Here is a 15000-nt window from a genome sequence, read left to right on the forward strand (position 1 = left end):
GAGGGAGCGGAAGGGGGGGGAGGCTTTGATTATTCTGCTTGTTAAGGTACTTGCAATCAATTTTGGAACCGATGAAACCTAATAGCGAGGACAGGCCCTATCCTGCGAGTAAACTCTCTCTTAAAGGAGTCGGGGGTAGAGGAGGGAAGAATCGAAACCCTAACCTCTCCTTCCTTACTTTCCTCCCCCATCTCCACCCCCCAGGAGAGAGCTTGCTCGCAGGCTAAATAGGCCTGTCCAGGCTGGACTGTTCCCCTACTCTTTTCAATCAGAGGTTGGGTTTAATTTTTTAACTTCTCACATAACCTTTTTATGACCGACAAGGCTGTGAAACAGCGTTAGTCCTTGTAGGAAAACAATTAAAAGTGTAATCAGTTTGCAGATGTACTTTCAAACGTAGCCCTCTCTTGTTATTTAATTTCATGGAAACAATGAAAAATCAAGAAAATAATCTTAAAGGGAACGTCCACTCTTACGAACAAGTAACTTCAAAGGGGATGGACACAAGTTTGAGATCAAATATGTTTAAGTTTGAAAAAAAAAAAAACGAACTTGTCGCCATCTTCAATATCTGTGACGTGCAACGATAGCCATACTGACGAACGAAATGATATATGAAAACACATCATCTATTGAACTGCGGATATGAAATCAAGTGAAGCTATGATCCTCGCAGTTATGAATAAACTTTTTAGCAATTGCGTAGAGAAGCCTAAAAAATGCAGGAATTCAACAGTGTTTGAACCTATGACCTCGCGATGGCGGTGCGACGCTCTAACCAACTGAGCTATGAAGCCACTTATATTGGTCGCCGGTCATTTGTGGGAACCAGTGTTGCCCTAATGAATGAATCAAGGAACGAAATGATAACTGCAAGGATCATAGCTTCACTTGATTTCGTATCCGCAGTTCAATACATGATTCATTTTAATTTATGTATCATTTCGTTCGTTGATTCATTCGTCACGGGAACATTTCAACCCACAAATGACCAGCTTCCAACATCAGTGGCTTCATAACTCAGTTGGTTAGAGTTTCTCTCCGGCATCGCAAGGTCACGGGTTAAAACCCCTTGAAGTCCAGGATCTGAATTCTTCAGGCTTCTCTACGCAATTGCAAAAATTGCTTTTTCATAATTTTTTGTAACAGGGTAACCTTAAATACGATGGCCCAGGAGGGTCACAGTCCACTTTTAATTTTTCACAGTCCAGTTTTAATTTTGCGACTCGTCACCGGTTCTCTCACAGGGCACAGTTCTTTGTGTTACCAATACACAAAGTATCGTAAACACCTAAGGCCTAAAAGCTTTTGTTTAGGCCTAATTAGGCCTAAGGTTAGCTTTTATGAATGTTTAGGATACTTTCTGTATTGGTAAAACAATGACTTTTGCCCTGTGACCTGTGAGAGAAGTGGTGAAGACTCACAAAAATAAAATGGGACCGAGAATAAAACTTAACCTGGACTGGGAAAAATTAAAACTGGACTGTCAAAATTAAAAGTGGACTGTGCCATCGTACAATTGTCTCTTATAGACGCCAAAAATCCAGTTTGTTTCATGCAACGGGAATTGAACCCAAGAACCAGATAAGTGCGAGCTTCAACGGGATTGGAATCCATGACCAGTTAAGTGCCAGGATCACTTCAGTCTACATTTCGTCTATATCCCGCTCTTCAAATATGTACAAAATTATTCCATTCCTCGAGTCCTTTCACGGGACTTGCCTGCTCCTTACTGTGTGGCTTCATAGTTCAGGTTGTAGAGCACTGCACCAGCGTCGCAGAGTCCGTGGGTTCAAATCCCATTGAAGCCACCTGAATTTTTCAAGTGTCTATAAGATACAAGTGCTTAAATTTGTTCAGGAAACACCAAAACGCAGGCAATTTCAAAACCCCTTATTTTCACTGAACCCTAGAGCCAGTAAGAATAAATAACCCCGGGAACTCCGCCTTTAGGCTTGGCTAAATCTACATATTACCACAAGAAATATTGCCGACGATCGAATTTGCGTAAACGTTATTTTACAGTGTAAGATGGCGGCAGTGAAAATGCACGTTTAACTTACTTCGGCAGCAACGAAGCTAAAAAAAATGCATGACGGATTTGAAATGGTATCGCAGAATTCAAGCCAGAATTTTTCAGACTTTCATTCCGTGATTATTGAAATAACGTACGGAACTGGAGTGATCTTAAATCCCTCACACTCTTTTGGATTGCTTTACTTAGTTGAGACCTACCAATGGAATTTCGATTATATTTTTAGGAAATCGCTGGACACTGTATGAAGAGTAATGAATTTAGAATAACTGCTACCGTCATTTACTATTCTTAATCTATTATTCTTTTTAGGAAGGTTTCTGTCACTGTGGTGAGTCAGAGAATTGTACAATCACTCACATAACAGGCTTTGTGAGAGTGACGAAGAACAATTCCGATTCCCTTAAATTTGCTCTAGCCACACATGGCCCAATAGCATCTTCGGTAAACTCGGACCGAAAGAGTTTTCGATTTTACAGCCACGGGATCTACGATGATACTGAATGTGGTGAGTCAACATATACTTTCAGTCCTAATAGAGAAATCAATTTAAACTTTTTTTTTTTCAAAATCAGTTGCTTTTTTGTTAACAGGGAAAAAGACCAACCATGCTATACTCACTGTTGGATATGGAACTCACAATAACATATCTTATTGGATCATTAAAAATTCCTGGGGAAAGCTATGGGGGGACGGTGGCTACATTAAGATTGCTATGAAAAGTGACAGGTGTGGACTCACAAATGGCCCATTATTGGCCATCAAAAAGGATGCTTCAATCGCGGAATACCCCTTCAAAACTCTTAAGAAGTCACCCAAGCAAAGAGTTAGGAACTTCTCTGAGGAGGAGTTGACTATTTTGCCATTTAGGTGATCAAGCGAATTCTGGCGTTAAGGAACTGAGAAAAAGGTTTGGAGGTCAGTCTGTTCTTCATGGTACTTTGATGGGTGATTTCACCCATGCGCAACAGAGACCAGATCAAGTGTGAAAGCATTATTGCTATCTGTGATGTGCGAGAGGCTGGCTTGTGATAACGCATCCGTATCGGAGATCACCATTAGTTTATTTCAGCACAGTGATGAAATTCTCTTCGTGAGACACCTTACACAGTGTGTAAGCACTGAATCACATGAAGCGTAAACGAAACTATTCAGTGGCGATTCCCTTCAAAAGCATTAGGGAGAGATTTCCGAAAAATTAACATAAGGCGATATGTTTGTCCTTTTTTTTTGTTGTTGTAAATTCCTTACTTTTATACTTCGTGTCCTTTTTATTATTATTATTTTGTTGTAAATTCCCTACTTTTATAGTTCGGCCACTTTCAAGGGCCATAACAAGTCAACTAAGTTTTACCTATGAAAGAGATCTACTCTGTTTTACACTCCTGAAGATCTACAAAACTATGATGGTAGAATGGTAGCTGACTTAACACAAGCATATACTGATGTAGAAATTATAAAGTAAATACATGTTGAAAAAAAATAATCCACATTAAAAATGTACTTTATTTAAATTCATGATAATGATGATGATAATAATAACATTATTATTTATTTATTTATTTCCCTTGTTGTCACTCGCTCTCAAGGGAAATAATTGACCAGGCCAGGAGCACCTTTTAGGCCTGTGATGTTACATATCAATAATAATAATAATAATAATAATAATAATAATAATAATAATAATAATAATAATAATAATTATTATTATTATTATTATTATTATTACTATTATTATTATTATTATTATTATTATTATTATTATTATTATTATTATTATAATATCGTAAATGGTTTGAACCCAAGAGTCATATCATAGTGAAGTAAAGTGCTATCGTCCGGGTGAGTGTAGTCCTGAGAAGAACTGTTTAAGATGACATTGACTGACGTTTCGACAACCTGAGAGGAAGTCATCTTGAGAGTCAAGAGATTTGTGTAACGTCAGTTAATACTATAAAAGCCCCGGTCGTAGATGTCATTGGTCAACTTATTCGTGATGCTATTGGTCGACTGTCAGTTGAGCCTACATGTAATTGGCTGTGAAGACTAAACAGTGAGTGGTGCATTTCGTTCCGTCTATAGTTCTAAGGTCTGTACGTGTATCGTACACGTCGGGCAGTACTATGATAGAGTAAAGCAGTGTGTTGTTTGTCTGTTGTTGATGTCGTCGATAAGTCGTTTGCAGGGTACGAGAAGTTGTATCGATTTTTTGGTGTCTGTTCTAAGTTAGCAAACCAGCTTTCCAGTACGAACCGTTGGTAGTAGTTAGTCGATTCTGTGGTTTGTCTGTAGATGTTGTTCAGACAAGCAACAATAATTGCTGCCGCAGTGAGTGAGCCTAAAGCAAACGAACGAGGCAGCTTTCTAATCGGGAGAACACATTTTTCTTAAAACGCAAGGGATTGTGGTCAAAGGCGCAAGGAATTGTGGTTATGCGCGAATGGAGGAATTAAGATGCGTGGTATGACCATTAGAGCCTGCTCTGTTTTTCATTTGGCTTTGTGTCCTCAAACTATAGATAGTTTTCACTGTCACGCAGCAAAAAAATAAATTCGAAATCGTTCAATGAAAAAAGCCAAGATCTTGGAATGTTGTTGGAAAGATCTTTTAACCACCGCTCTAATTCTCAGGTCCGTGCGGTACATCGTTACTGGGTTATTTGTCGAAGCGTTACACGCAAGTTTATAGAGTTTTCTATGGAGACGCCACGTTGTCTGCCAATATGCCGTCCCGGTAATTAACGAGAACATCTGGAGTTCACTTTACCAAGAAAGCGCTCACTTTTCGCTAATGAGATAGAAATACATGTGTATGAACACATCTCTTAATGTACTTGGAAAGCTCAAACTACTGATATTCATAGGGACAGAAATTTTTTTCAACGAAATAGCTTTGTATCATGGTGCCATGCAAGGTGACTATTCGTAAATCAAAATGCTGAATTGGAAACTCGTAAGAAAAAAGAAAAGATATATCTCTAGGGTTTCGAAGGAAGCAACCGTGGACAATATTCCTGTCGGTGTACGTTGGATCAGTGGCTTGATCTTATCGGCGTAATTACAAGTTGAGAAACTAAATATTTTGAGCAAGAGCCGATACAACGTAGATTTGATTTTAGTGGTCTACTATATTTCGGCTGGCCATACCAGGCTTCTTCTGGTACAGTGAGAGTTTATATTGGAATGCTTCTATGTACATAAGTGACTCAAATAATAAACTGAAATTTAATACGTTTCTTCGCGGATATTAAGACCCTTGGGATCAATTGTCCTGCCTTTTGAAATTTAAAAAAAGCTTCCCTGGCCTTACGGATACAGTCTCTGTTAAAAAGTATGTTCAATTTCCCTTAGATAAAAGTTCAGAAGACCTTGCGATTTTGATTTTAGAATTTGATGACATCAATGTCAAAACCATGCATGAATTGATTTCTTTCCTCTCTCGAGTGGGGTCCAAAAAGACCTAATGATATGATAATCATCAAAATCATAATAATACTAATAATAAGGGCGAACACCGTAACCTGTGAGCCGTGGAGTAAAAAAGAAAAAATTAACTTAAGTTAAAATGCAAGATGCAAAATCTATGTACATATATAAAATATATAATATGCAATATGTGGGCTCCACCTCGACTGAATTTAAAGTAAGATTCCGTAACCACAAGTCGAACATGCTGAAGAACAAAAGAACTTGTGAAGGCTATCCACTATAATAACTCTGAACATGAAATTTCACAAATCAATTTCATCATTATCGAACAAATTAGGTCTTTTGAAAATTCTTTACATCTTGAACAATTGTTACTCACTAGGGAGGCCTATTGGACTGCGCAATTATTTACCCTTAATCCTCATGGTCTTAATAAAAGGCGGGAATATAGATCGAAACACCGCATTAATTACTACAATTGAGTAGTTGTGAGTTGACATTTTCCCAATACGGTGCATTTTTATCGATATGTCACCTATAGTTCTTTATTTGTTTTTGATTGTTAAATCTATGTCACCTTGTAGCTTTGACCTTTGTTTTGTTTCGTTTCCTTAATTTCAATATTTCTGCTCTGTATATATAAGCTGCTGTTTTTGTGATTTGCACTCATTGTAAATAGTTTTTTTAGTTTTTAATTTTTAACCTGAAGAAGGCCGAACGGCCGAGACGTCGTATTAAACTTCGTCCAGAACAGTCAAGAGTTTGTCTCTTCGTCGCTTTTCCTTACGTACACTTAACTACAAATTCGCGTCGAGACATTGTATCCTGTGGATCCTCTTACTGGGAGTTCATCGTTAGGTCAACCAACCGTACACTGCTTTATAATATATAATATATATATAATATCCTAAAAAGCTACGTTGTGTGTACGGTCCTCTCTATCTAAAACTCGAAATGCAACCTTGAATGTCCGGGCGATATTGACTGCCCTCTGCATCTTTCGCAATACGTCTGTGCTTCTACCTCCCACGAGCTCACGCATCGTGACATCCAGCTCCCGTGACCACTCCCTGATGGCACCCATTATGATGGTATATTGCTTCACCTCGTATCCTGGGAACTGCTGCCTCAGTTCCCAGCAAAGTGGTCCGTACTTAAGGGTCTTCCCCTTCCTTTCTTTTTCGATTTTTAACCCACGGGCAACTCATTTCCAGAGTCACAACTCTCTTTCACTTATGATTTACAATACGTGCATCCACCCTATTGCATCTTACCGTGTTGATTGGCGTATACAGGGACATCCCAATAAGCTTTAACTTTCGCTGACTCACACACAGGCTTGGGCTTGTCGGATGAGTGCCTGGGTGGTATCTCGTCTATAACTCCCTCATCGTACAACAGCTCGTAAAACAGTACCTTCAGCGTTGCGTCGTGTCTAGAGAGATACTTGCTCTGTGCCAACACACTACATCCTGACGAGATATGAGCCACGCTCTCTGGGCCCTTGCCGCACAATCTGCACCTCACCTCACCTTCCGCGCTTGTGTGAATCTTCTGACTCGTGTATACTCGCGTTGGTAAGAGCTGCTCCTATAGCTCAAAGAGTGCAGCGATTATGTGTGATGGGCTGTTCTTCCACTCTGTGAGCCACCAGAAGCACCCGTCCGTACTCAAACTCTCATCCCCCAGGCTGGTAGTCACTAGACGTTCTTGCCATTGTTGGTTTCTGATCTCATCCTCTAACTTCTCGATTTGGAACTTCCGCACCTCCGTCTTGATCTTTTGCACGTATTCCAACTCCAACTCCAACCCAAACTCCTCCGCGCACTTAGCCACATCTTTAAAAATGGACCTACGTCCCGTCCTGGCCGCTTGCTCTTCAAACTCCCGTACCATTTCCAGGGCGGGGTCTTCATTACCATGGGGTCTGACTGCACCTTTGATTTTCGTGGCTTTGTACTCCATTTCAACAGAACTCAGTCTCCGCCCTCCTTTACTTATTGGCATATACGACAATGCAATCGAACTACATGGGTGTCTACCCCCACTCTCGACAACAATCTTGCGCGCTTCCCTATCTATCTGCTCCATCACTGGCCACTGTTGTGTCCACATAATTATTATAAAGACAGGAGTGTTTTACTGGAAAATACAGCTTTTATAAAATTCATACGAAACTACTTTCGGACCCGAGTGGCGTATTTTCATATCCTCACTAACGAGGATATTGATGACTTCATTTCGCGCCTTTGGATTGTTGTTTCTGCAAACAATCAGTGAAAAATGGTGAGCGAAAATTCCCTCTCTGAGATCCAAGGAAATGCTAACACGAAGAGTAAAACTTCATAAAACTTAAAATTATTCAAGGAGTTCCTTCCAAGTGACCAAGAAATGCGGAAATTGAAGTAATTCCTGCCTCCGAGCTGCAAAAATTTGCTCGGTGCTAGAAAGAAAAATGGTGAGTAAAACACTCCTGTCTGTATACTAAAAATAAAATTACACGTTAGCTGGAAGATATGAATTTTATGTTCTCGTGGCCTCGTGGCAAGAACAATATCTCACTCGTTCGCTGCGCTCACTCGTTCTTGCCACTCGAACATAAAATTCATATCTTCGACCTAACGTGTAATACCCTCTCTATATTAATTCAGGGCCGTAGCCAGTACAAGACAATCTGAGGCACGTGTTTCAGTTCGACTCAGTCATTGTTTTTCGTAACTCTTTTCATAACGCTGGATCCCGGTGCTGTCTTTAAATGCAGAGGAATATGGAACACCCTAAACACCTGCAAAGAGAATTTAACGATGGACATTGCCTCAGTCTTTTTTTTTTTTTTTTTCTGGCTACGGTAATTAATTTGTATAAGGCCAAAACCAAATATTTCCAGGGCACGAGACAGTACGTATAACCTGCATAAGACAAAAAGAACCTAAATAGAACCGAAAAAAGCCGAACTCATTTGCAACTGTACCAATGTAATATCATAAACGTGATCGTAAGAGAGCGCATGCTTGAACAGGTAACGTGCTGCAAGTTGCTTTCAAGATTGCTCAGAAAGCGATATCATTCCTTAATTGTGATCGATGGGAGGTCGTTCTACTGTTAACAGAAAATCTCCGTTTTTTTTCGTATTAGAAGAGGGATGGCGCCAAACCATTGAGGGCTTTGTATTTAAAACGTATAATTTTCAAGACAATACAGCCATTCCGTGGTCTCTCAATTCACGTTTTTCGTTGACATGCCGCTACTGTTTATCCCTGACAAGACGAGTAGCACAGCTCTCTACAGGAAAGATATCGTTGACGTCACCTACTGTCATTAATGTGCCAACCCGAGCCTCATTGGCAGTTGAAACAAAGGGTCTTTTGTTCCGCTGGTTGGCACATTTGAATAACTATAGCAATATACGTTGTATCAAATTCTTCGGAGGACCAAGGAAAAGCACAGCACAAGGATCTTTGTTCCTTTCCTTGACAAAAATTGTCTGATGTGGAACAAAAATTAACAGAACATTCAAGTTAGTTGAGTTACTGCAACAATTTTCCATGTGTGCACCACTCAACACCCAGTTACATGCCCTTTTAGAAAAATATTGAAGAGAATTTTTGCTGCTTATTAATTAGTCCAATTACATCATTTTTGTACTAAATCGGCGTTGGATGGGTGTTTGAATGAAAATGAGACACATGAAAGAATTACAAAGCTTTATTGGAAACGAAACAGTCTTTCTACAAGGATTTGAGCAGTTTTAAATTAAAGATGCTGCTACCAAAAAAGTCAATTCTCAGTTGGTGAAATAAAAGGGAAAAAAAAGGAAAATTAAATTGATCATATAAGAACCCGCAGCCGAACTGGTCTAAGTCCAATCTGTGTCGCAAACTTTAAGGATCAGAGAAGCAACGTTAACCTGTTTGCTATTTCAGTCAGTACCACTTCCCTATACTCCCTGCCCGCTGTCAGGGCCGGCTTCTTCGCGTACTTTTAGCAATAGCAACAAGTGTCAAAATACAACCAAAACAGACGCTGAAAACTAATTTCGTTTCAAGTTTTTTTGCATTTGTATAAAATTGTAAATGTGAAGTAGTCCTTGAAAAAAATTCTAAAGATTAAAGAAAAAAATGTTTAGCTATACTTTTTTTTTAAGAGCTTTCACGTGGCTTGCCAAATAGCCCATCATAACCTATCTTAGATCTCTTATAATCAAACGGCGACAGCTTCAAAGATGTCACGTTAAGTTCTTTCTCCACATCAACAAAGCTCTGTTTCTTCATCCTCAAAAATGGATAATTGCTGTCAGGGTCATCTACGTTTGTTGAATTCATTGACACAAATATTGGCTCATTGGTTAACACTCCGCATAAATTGTTCTTTCTTGCTATTTTCACAAATCCTTCTTCACCCCAGAATTTTCCCCAAGAATTCTTTACTATCCAATATGGGGTTCCGTTTTCCTCTCCATAACCAACTACGACTATTCCATGATTTGTCTTTTCACCTGCAAAGAAGAAAAAAAAGAAAACATCTGATTCCACACAAATTTCTTGACTGCAATTGTAGTTTGCCTGACGATGTCTGGCTGTTGGAGCAGAATACAGTAAAAAAGCTGTCTTTCACTCGAAAAAATTGGAACCTAAATACGGTTTTTATGGGTACTTACAAAATTGATTGATTGCCTTTGGTTCATGACTCCGACTACGTGGTTTGCATTTGATCGTATTCAACGCAATGAAGTCGGAGTCTGAATCGTTAAAATTTCTTACAACTTTTCAATCTCGATCCCAGAGCTCTTCTCTTGACTGAGGGAGAGAAGAGGTCTGGGGAACCCTGAAAACAAACTGTTTTCTCGTTGGTTTTCGTGAAGAACAATCAAAAGCGTCTCTAATTGGTGCATTCATGTTAGCACGAGGAGTGACCAGGGGCCGTAAGGTTCAAATGGGCAATTTTTGCCTACAAGAAGCCTACGGTGCATGTTCTCCACGACAGAGTTTCCCAGAGCCTTGTGTCGATCCAAGGCGCTGGTGACGAGAATGACGACTTTTACGAAATACCTCAGGCACAATCATTGCATTTGCTCCTGGATCTGACTTACTGCATTCAGGATCGTCGTAAACCCCAGAGCTGTAAAACTTTAAACTTTTTCTACCGACGCTGATGGCAACTGATGCAGGACCAAACCTTGCCAGTCCTTGTATTAAGGCATTTTCATCAAGTTTCTTCACTGTAACTAGCCGTTGGAACTTCACGACCTCGCAATCATCGTCTTCTGCACAATGGCAGTAACCCTCCTAAAAAAGATGCCCGGTACGTTATTATCAAACACTTACGAAGGCGAGTCGATGAGATGGCGTTTGTTGGTACTTATTCTTACTATGATATTCTGTCATCATTTTAGTATGGGATCTATGAAAGGATTTTGGTTGATGAAACGATGACTTCTATTTTACAGCTGTTGGAAAATTCAACTTTGAAATAACATTTGACGTCCTTGCTATTAAAACAAGAAGCACGAGGAACCGAAAACATATTAACTGGCTCGTTCTGTTGTAAATCATTCTTCCTTTCCTGTTCTTCGTTCTCATGTGTAAGCCTATGAAAGGCAATCTGGGGTTAATGCATGTTTTCCGGGTTCAGTTCGTTCGTTGTTCTCGACTCTTCTACGAGGGGTTTTCCCGCGGGCCATAATCGTTTTTCCTTCTCATATTAAAAAAAAAAAAAGGGAAAATAACAATTGTTTTGACCTGCCTGAATTCTGCTTCACAATTTGAGACAGGGAGGGTTGCAATATCTAAATAGTCTGGCAAAGTCCCACACAGTGTAGTTTAAGTGCAGTTGAGTAAATAAACGGAATGCTCTGGGGCATCATTATCGTCATTTAGGAATGATTACCTGAGCAAGGTATCTTCCATAGCTATGACTGGACGCCACACCATGTTTGCGAGCCCACACAAGGGCTTTCCATGAGAAACCACCTCGGCAGCCACTATTTCCAAATCCCCAGCTACAGTCCATCAACTGCTGTTCCGAGATGTCGACCAGTTTTCCTGTCTAATCAATTAAATTTTCTTTAAATGTTCTGCAGGACGGTCATCATGGGTCATTAATTAGATTCGTATTCGACAGTGGCATCTAATACGAAGTTCGTAGTTGTTATGGGGCTTATAGTTCCTTCTCATTAGCAACTATAAGCTTTTGTATAGACCAAGCTTTCTTTTCCCCTCGCACAGCTTTCACAGCCTATTAACACTTTACCGCCTTTTCTCCGGGATCAAATCCTCCACACCCATTCAGTAACATCAAACATTAGCAATGCATTTCATCGACTGTGTCTCCACTCATTCCAGCTCCATATCTCAACAGAGACGTTTGTCCGGTGCCTCACTCTTCAGTTCAGTTATGAACTTTCACCATTTTTGGGGCTGAACGTCAGGTTGTAAGGTAAAGCAATGACTTTGACAAAGTTATTCCTTAACATGACAAAATGCTTTCCCTAACAACGCAGCCCCATCCAATGATAGAAATTGAAAAAAATATTGGCGGTGTTGGCCTATTAAAGTAAGTCGGTATTACAGTTGATTTCTCTCGAAGTCAATGTATCCAAATGAAAAGTCGCTAACGGAAAACGTCAGGTAGCAGTAATTTGCCTTTTATCGACAAATAAAAAATGAGCTAAACGCAAACTCGTTTGATTTTAGCTCATTTCTGGGCTATTGTCCACAAATATGGAGAAACGCCGTGGAAGAATGAGACAAGTTATGAGAATGAAAGAATTTTCAAGATTTATGATGAGCAGTAGACTGCCGTTTTCAGTTTGCCGTTTGATGTAGATACAATGCTAAATCTCTATTTTACAACAATTGCTTGAAATGTCGAACTGAATTTTCGCTTCAACGTGGCACGCAACCAAATGAATTAGATTGTAGACAACGCTTGCTCTTTTTTGCGTCACGATCTTGGTCGCGCTCTGAAATAAACACTTTCTTTGACGCTGAATATTGTGCTAAAAAACAAATCGAATGTGGTTCAGCGTCGTCTATACTCTTATCGAAAACGATATTCTTCATCACAGAGGTCACAATGTTGTGGAGTCGCTACACAGCCACCATTTCTTAATTATCAAGAAGTCGCTGGTGACCTGGATAGCATAAGCTCCTTCAATTGGTCCAGTTGAGGAAAAGGTCCAACATGAGCCACAAAGTCCCTGAGCCTTGGAAGGAGTAACGGCACCTTGAACAAACGAAAACGGTTAAAGGATGTTAGGAAGATTTTGTGTACATACTCCAAGACAATCGAGAGATTTAGCACCGCGTTACGTGAAACGGCAAACGAAAAACGGCATGCTGTTGTTTGTCCTAAAAGCACGAAAATCCTCTTGTTCTAACTATCATCTCTCGTTCTATAAGTTGCTCGATATCTGTAGCTAACGGGCAGAAATCGAAATCAGATCAGTAAAGTGAAACAAGTCTCTTTGATTTTATGAGAAACACAACCTTCAGCCTGACGTTTGCCGTGTGCGGTAAACGCGATTCTTAATCTCTCTAACGCTTTTTTTTTTTTTTTTTTCATGATTTGAGTTGAGTTCATTGCCGAACAAGGCCAACAAGGACAGAAACAGCGAGTTTTGTTTTCTTTTAATTTATTCGTGAATCATGAGAAACACTGAGTGAAATACTAGCTGCTGGATGAAATAACCACACCAAGTTTGTTCTCAAAACAAAAATAACTCGTCGCCTGAATCCGATCAGTGACATCATTTCTCACGCTATGGACATCGATATTATTAGTCCTGAATTTTTCAGGACATTATCAACCGCCGTAAGCGATTACTGTGTCTTTTCATGAAGTATTACCTCTGACATAGAGGCTTGGACCATTAACATTTCCAGATCTCCTTCGTTCACTATCTTGCCTAACGTAATAAATAATAATAACATTTCTTTCATCAACATTTGCGTACCGTATTCCCGCCAATCCAGGGAGTTAGGCGGTGGTATGGTTGGTATCTTCAGTCTTGCCTCTGGTATTTCCTGTTTCTTTAGTGTCTCATCTCCTCCACTTGGGTCTATCAATAACCCTTTGTACATTTCAAACTCGTCATCTGTGACGTCACTCAGTTCATTTGGTTCCAGGGTGAAGTTGAGGGCTGCTCTGTTCTTTGAGTTTATAAACCTGTTAAAATGTTCGCAGCCATTGGCTTTAACATGAATTAGCACAGACCTCATTTACTTTACGAAATGTATGCGATTTACATTGCAATACGCACTCTTGAAGTGGTTTATTTTTTGATGATGAATAGGTCATGCTCGGAAACTTCGAGTACTCCTAACTTGTAGAATGGAACCCTTGACTTTCAGATTACTAGCGGGACTGCTGTAACGCTAAGCTTCACATGAGGAGATTCGTGGGAGCTTTGTTAGTAACCTGAGTGCAAGTGAGATACGTCTTAAATTTTGGCATTCTAGCAACTGTATAAAGAGAACATTCTTCTACGTGCATCAAATTTTGGAGCTGGAGTTCACATGAACGCTGTTGTTATTTGCATTGAGGCCTAACATCTTTCCTAACCATATCAAATTCAATGAAATGTCAGTCAGACAGGTATTGAGAATGAAGATTATTATCAGCATAAGATGTGTGATCTTAAAATAACACCAATTTCGCATGACTACACAACAAAGAACACTATGTTACTAGTAGTACTATAGACCTCTTTCATAATGGCGGCCAAATAAAATACTATTTTGTTTTAATGCTAAGAAGCCTTTTTAGCCTCGCTACGACGAGCAAATTTCAAAAGAATGTTTGTTTCAAAATGAGGGCAGTAGGTCTAATTAACATAAATACAAAAGAATGTAAAAGTGGTCTATAGACAGTACTATACTACTATTGGTATCACCTAACTAGTGGACTAATGCAAATCCTGCATTTTGATTGGCTACGTTACTAGAGGACTATTATTAATAATCCTCGAATAGCGAAAAGCGTGACGCTTTCTTATTCCCAATTAAGTATTCTTTAACTTGCATTTGCTAACTTTATTATTGCCTTTTCTGTCCGACTAGTTGGGTGATACTAAAACAATTAGACCCTTCGCCCTCAAGGGCCACGGGTCAATAGCCCATTCGGCTTCGCCTCATGGGCTATTGACCCGTAGCCCGCAAGGGCTACCGGTGTAATTGTTAATTCGTACCGTAGTACTTTAATACTACTAGTCGCGTTTTGATCGTAGGAAGGAAAGGGTAAAGATCATGCCTTTATGTTAAATAAATGGTTGGCAACCAATCTCTAGAGACACAGATGACAATGCTGCAATATACAATTGCTGGTGGACGAACAAAAGGAGCCAATGAGAGATCTCTTGTTTTCGTCCACTGGGGCTACGATGTAACGTAAAAAGTACATATGCAGTGTAATATCAGGTAAGCGGTTTCGCCGGGCACGTGGTGTAGGGAATAAAGCAGTGTTCTCTGCATCCGTCATCTTGTGTGTGTCAGTTTATCTTTGCGATAACACTTCATGCACAACTCGCTGTTTTCAGCA

At 39.7% G+C, this 15000-nt stretch overlaps 2 protein-coding genes across 2 annotated transcripts in view; one reads left to right on the plus strand and one right to left on the minus strand.

Annotated features, from left to right (window-relative positions):
* The window catches only part of LOC138035912 (cathepsin S-like), a 22213-nt gene extending 18618 nt beyond the window's left edge, over positions 1 to 3595 (plus strand). The window contains exons 8-9 of the mRNA XM_068882314.1: positions 2348 to 2543; positions 2629 to 3595. Of these exons, the coding sequence (XP_068738415.1) occupies positions 2348 to 2543; positions 2629 to 2909 (477 nt within the window). The 3' untranslated portion in view covers positions 2910 to 3595. The remainder of the gene's footprint in view (positions 1 to 2347; positions 2544 to 2628) is intronic.
* Positions 3596 to 9411: 5816 nt separating this feature from the next.
* LOC138035909 (counting factor associated protein D-like) overlaps positions 9412 to 15000 on the minus strand; it is an 11768-nt gene continuing 6179 nt past the window's right edge. Inside the window, exons 5-9 of the mRNA XM_068882310.1 lie at positions 13418 to 13629; positions 12596 to 12687; positions 11350 to 11508; positions 10553 to 10748; positions 9412 to 9958 (exon numbers count right to left, since the gene is read on the minus strand). Of these exons, the coding sequence (XP_068738411.1) occupies positions 9603 to 9958; positions 10553 to 10748; positions 11350 to 11508; positions 12596 to 12687; positions 13418 to 13629 (1015 nt within the window). The 3' untranslated portion in view covers positions 9412 to 9602. The remainder of the gene's footprint in view (positions 9959 to 10552; positions 10749 to 11349; positions 11509 to 12595; positions 12688 to 13417; positions 13630 to 15000) is intronic.

This window comes from Montipora capricornis, unplaced genomic scaffold, assembly GCF_036669925.1.
Source record: "Montipora capricornis isolate CH-2021 unplaced genomic scaffold, ASM3666992v2 scaffold_436, whole genome shotgun sequence".
Lineage (NCBI taxonomy): Eukaryota > Metazoa > Cnidaria > Anthozoa > Scleractinia > Acroporidae > Montipora > Montipora capricornis.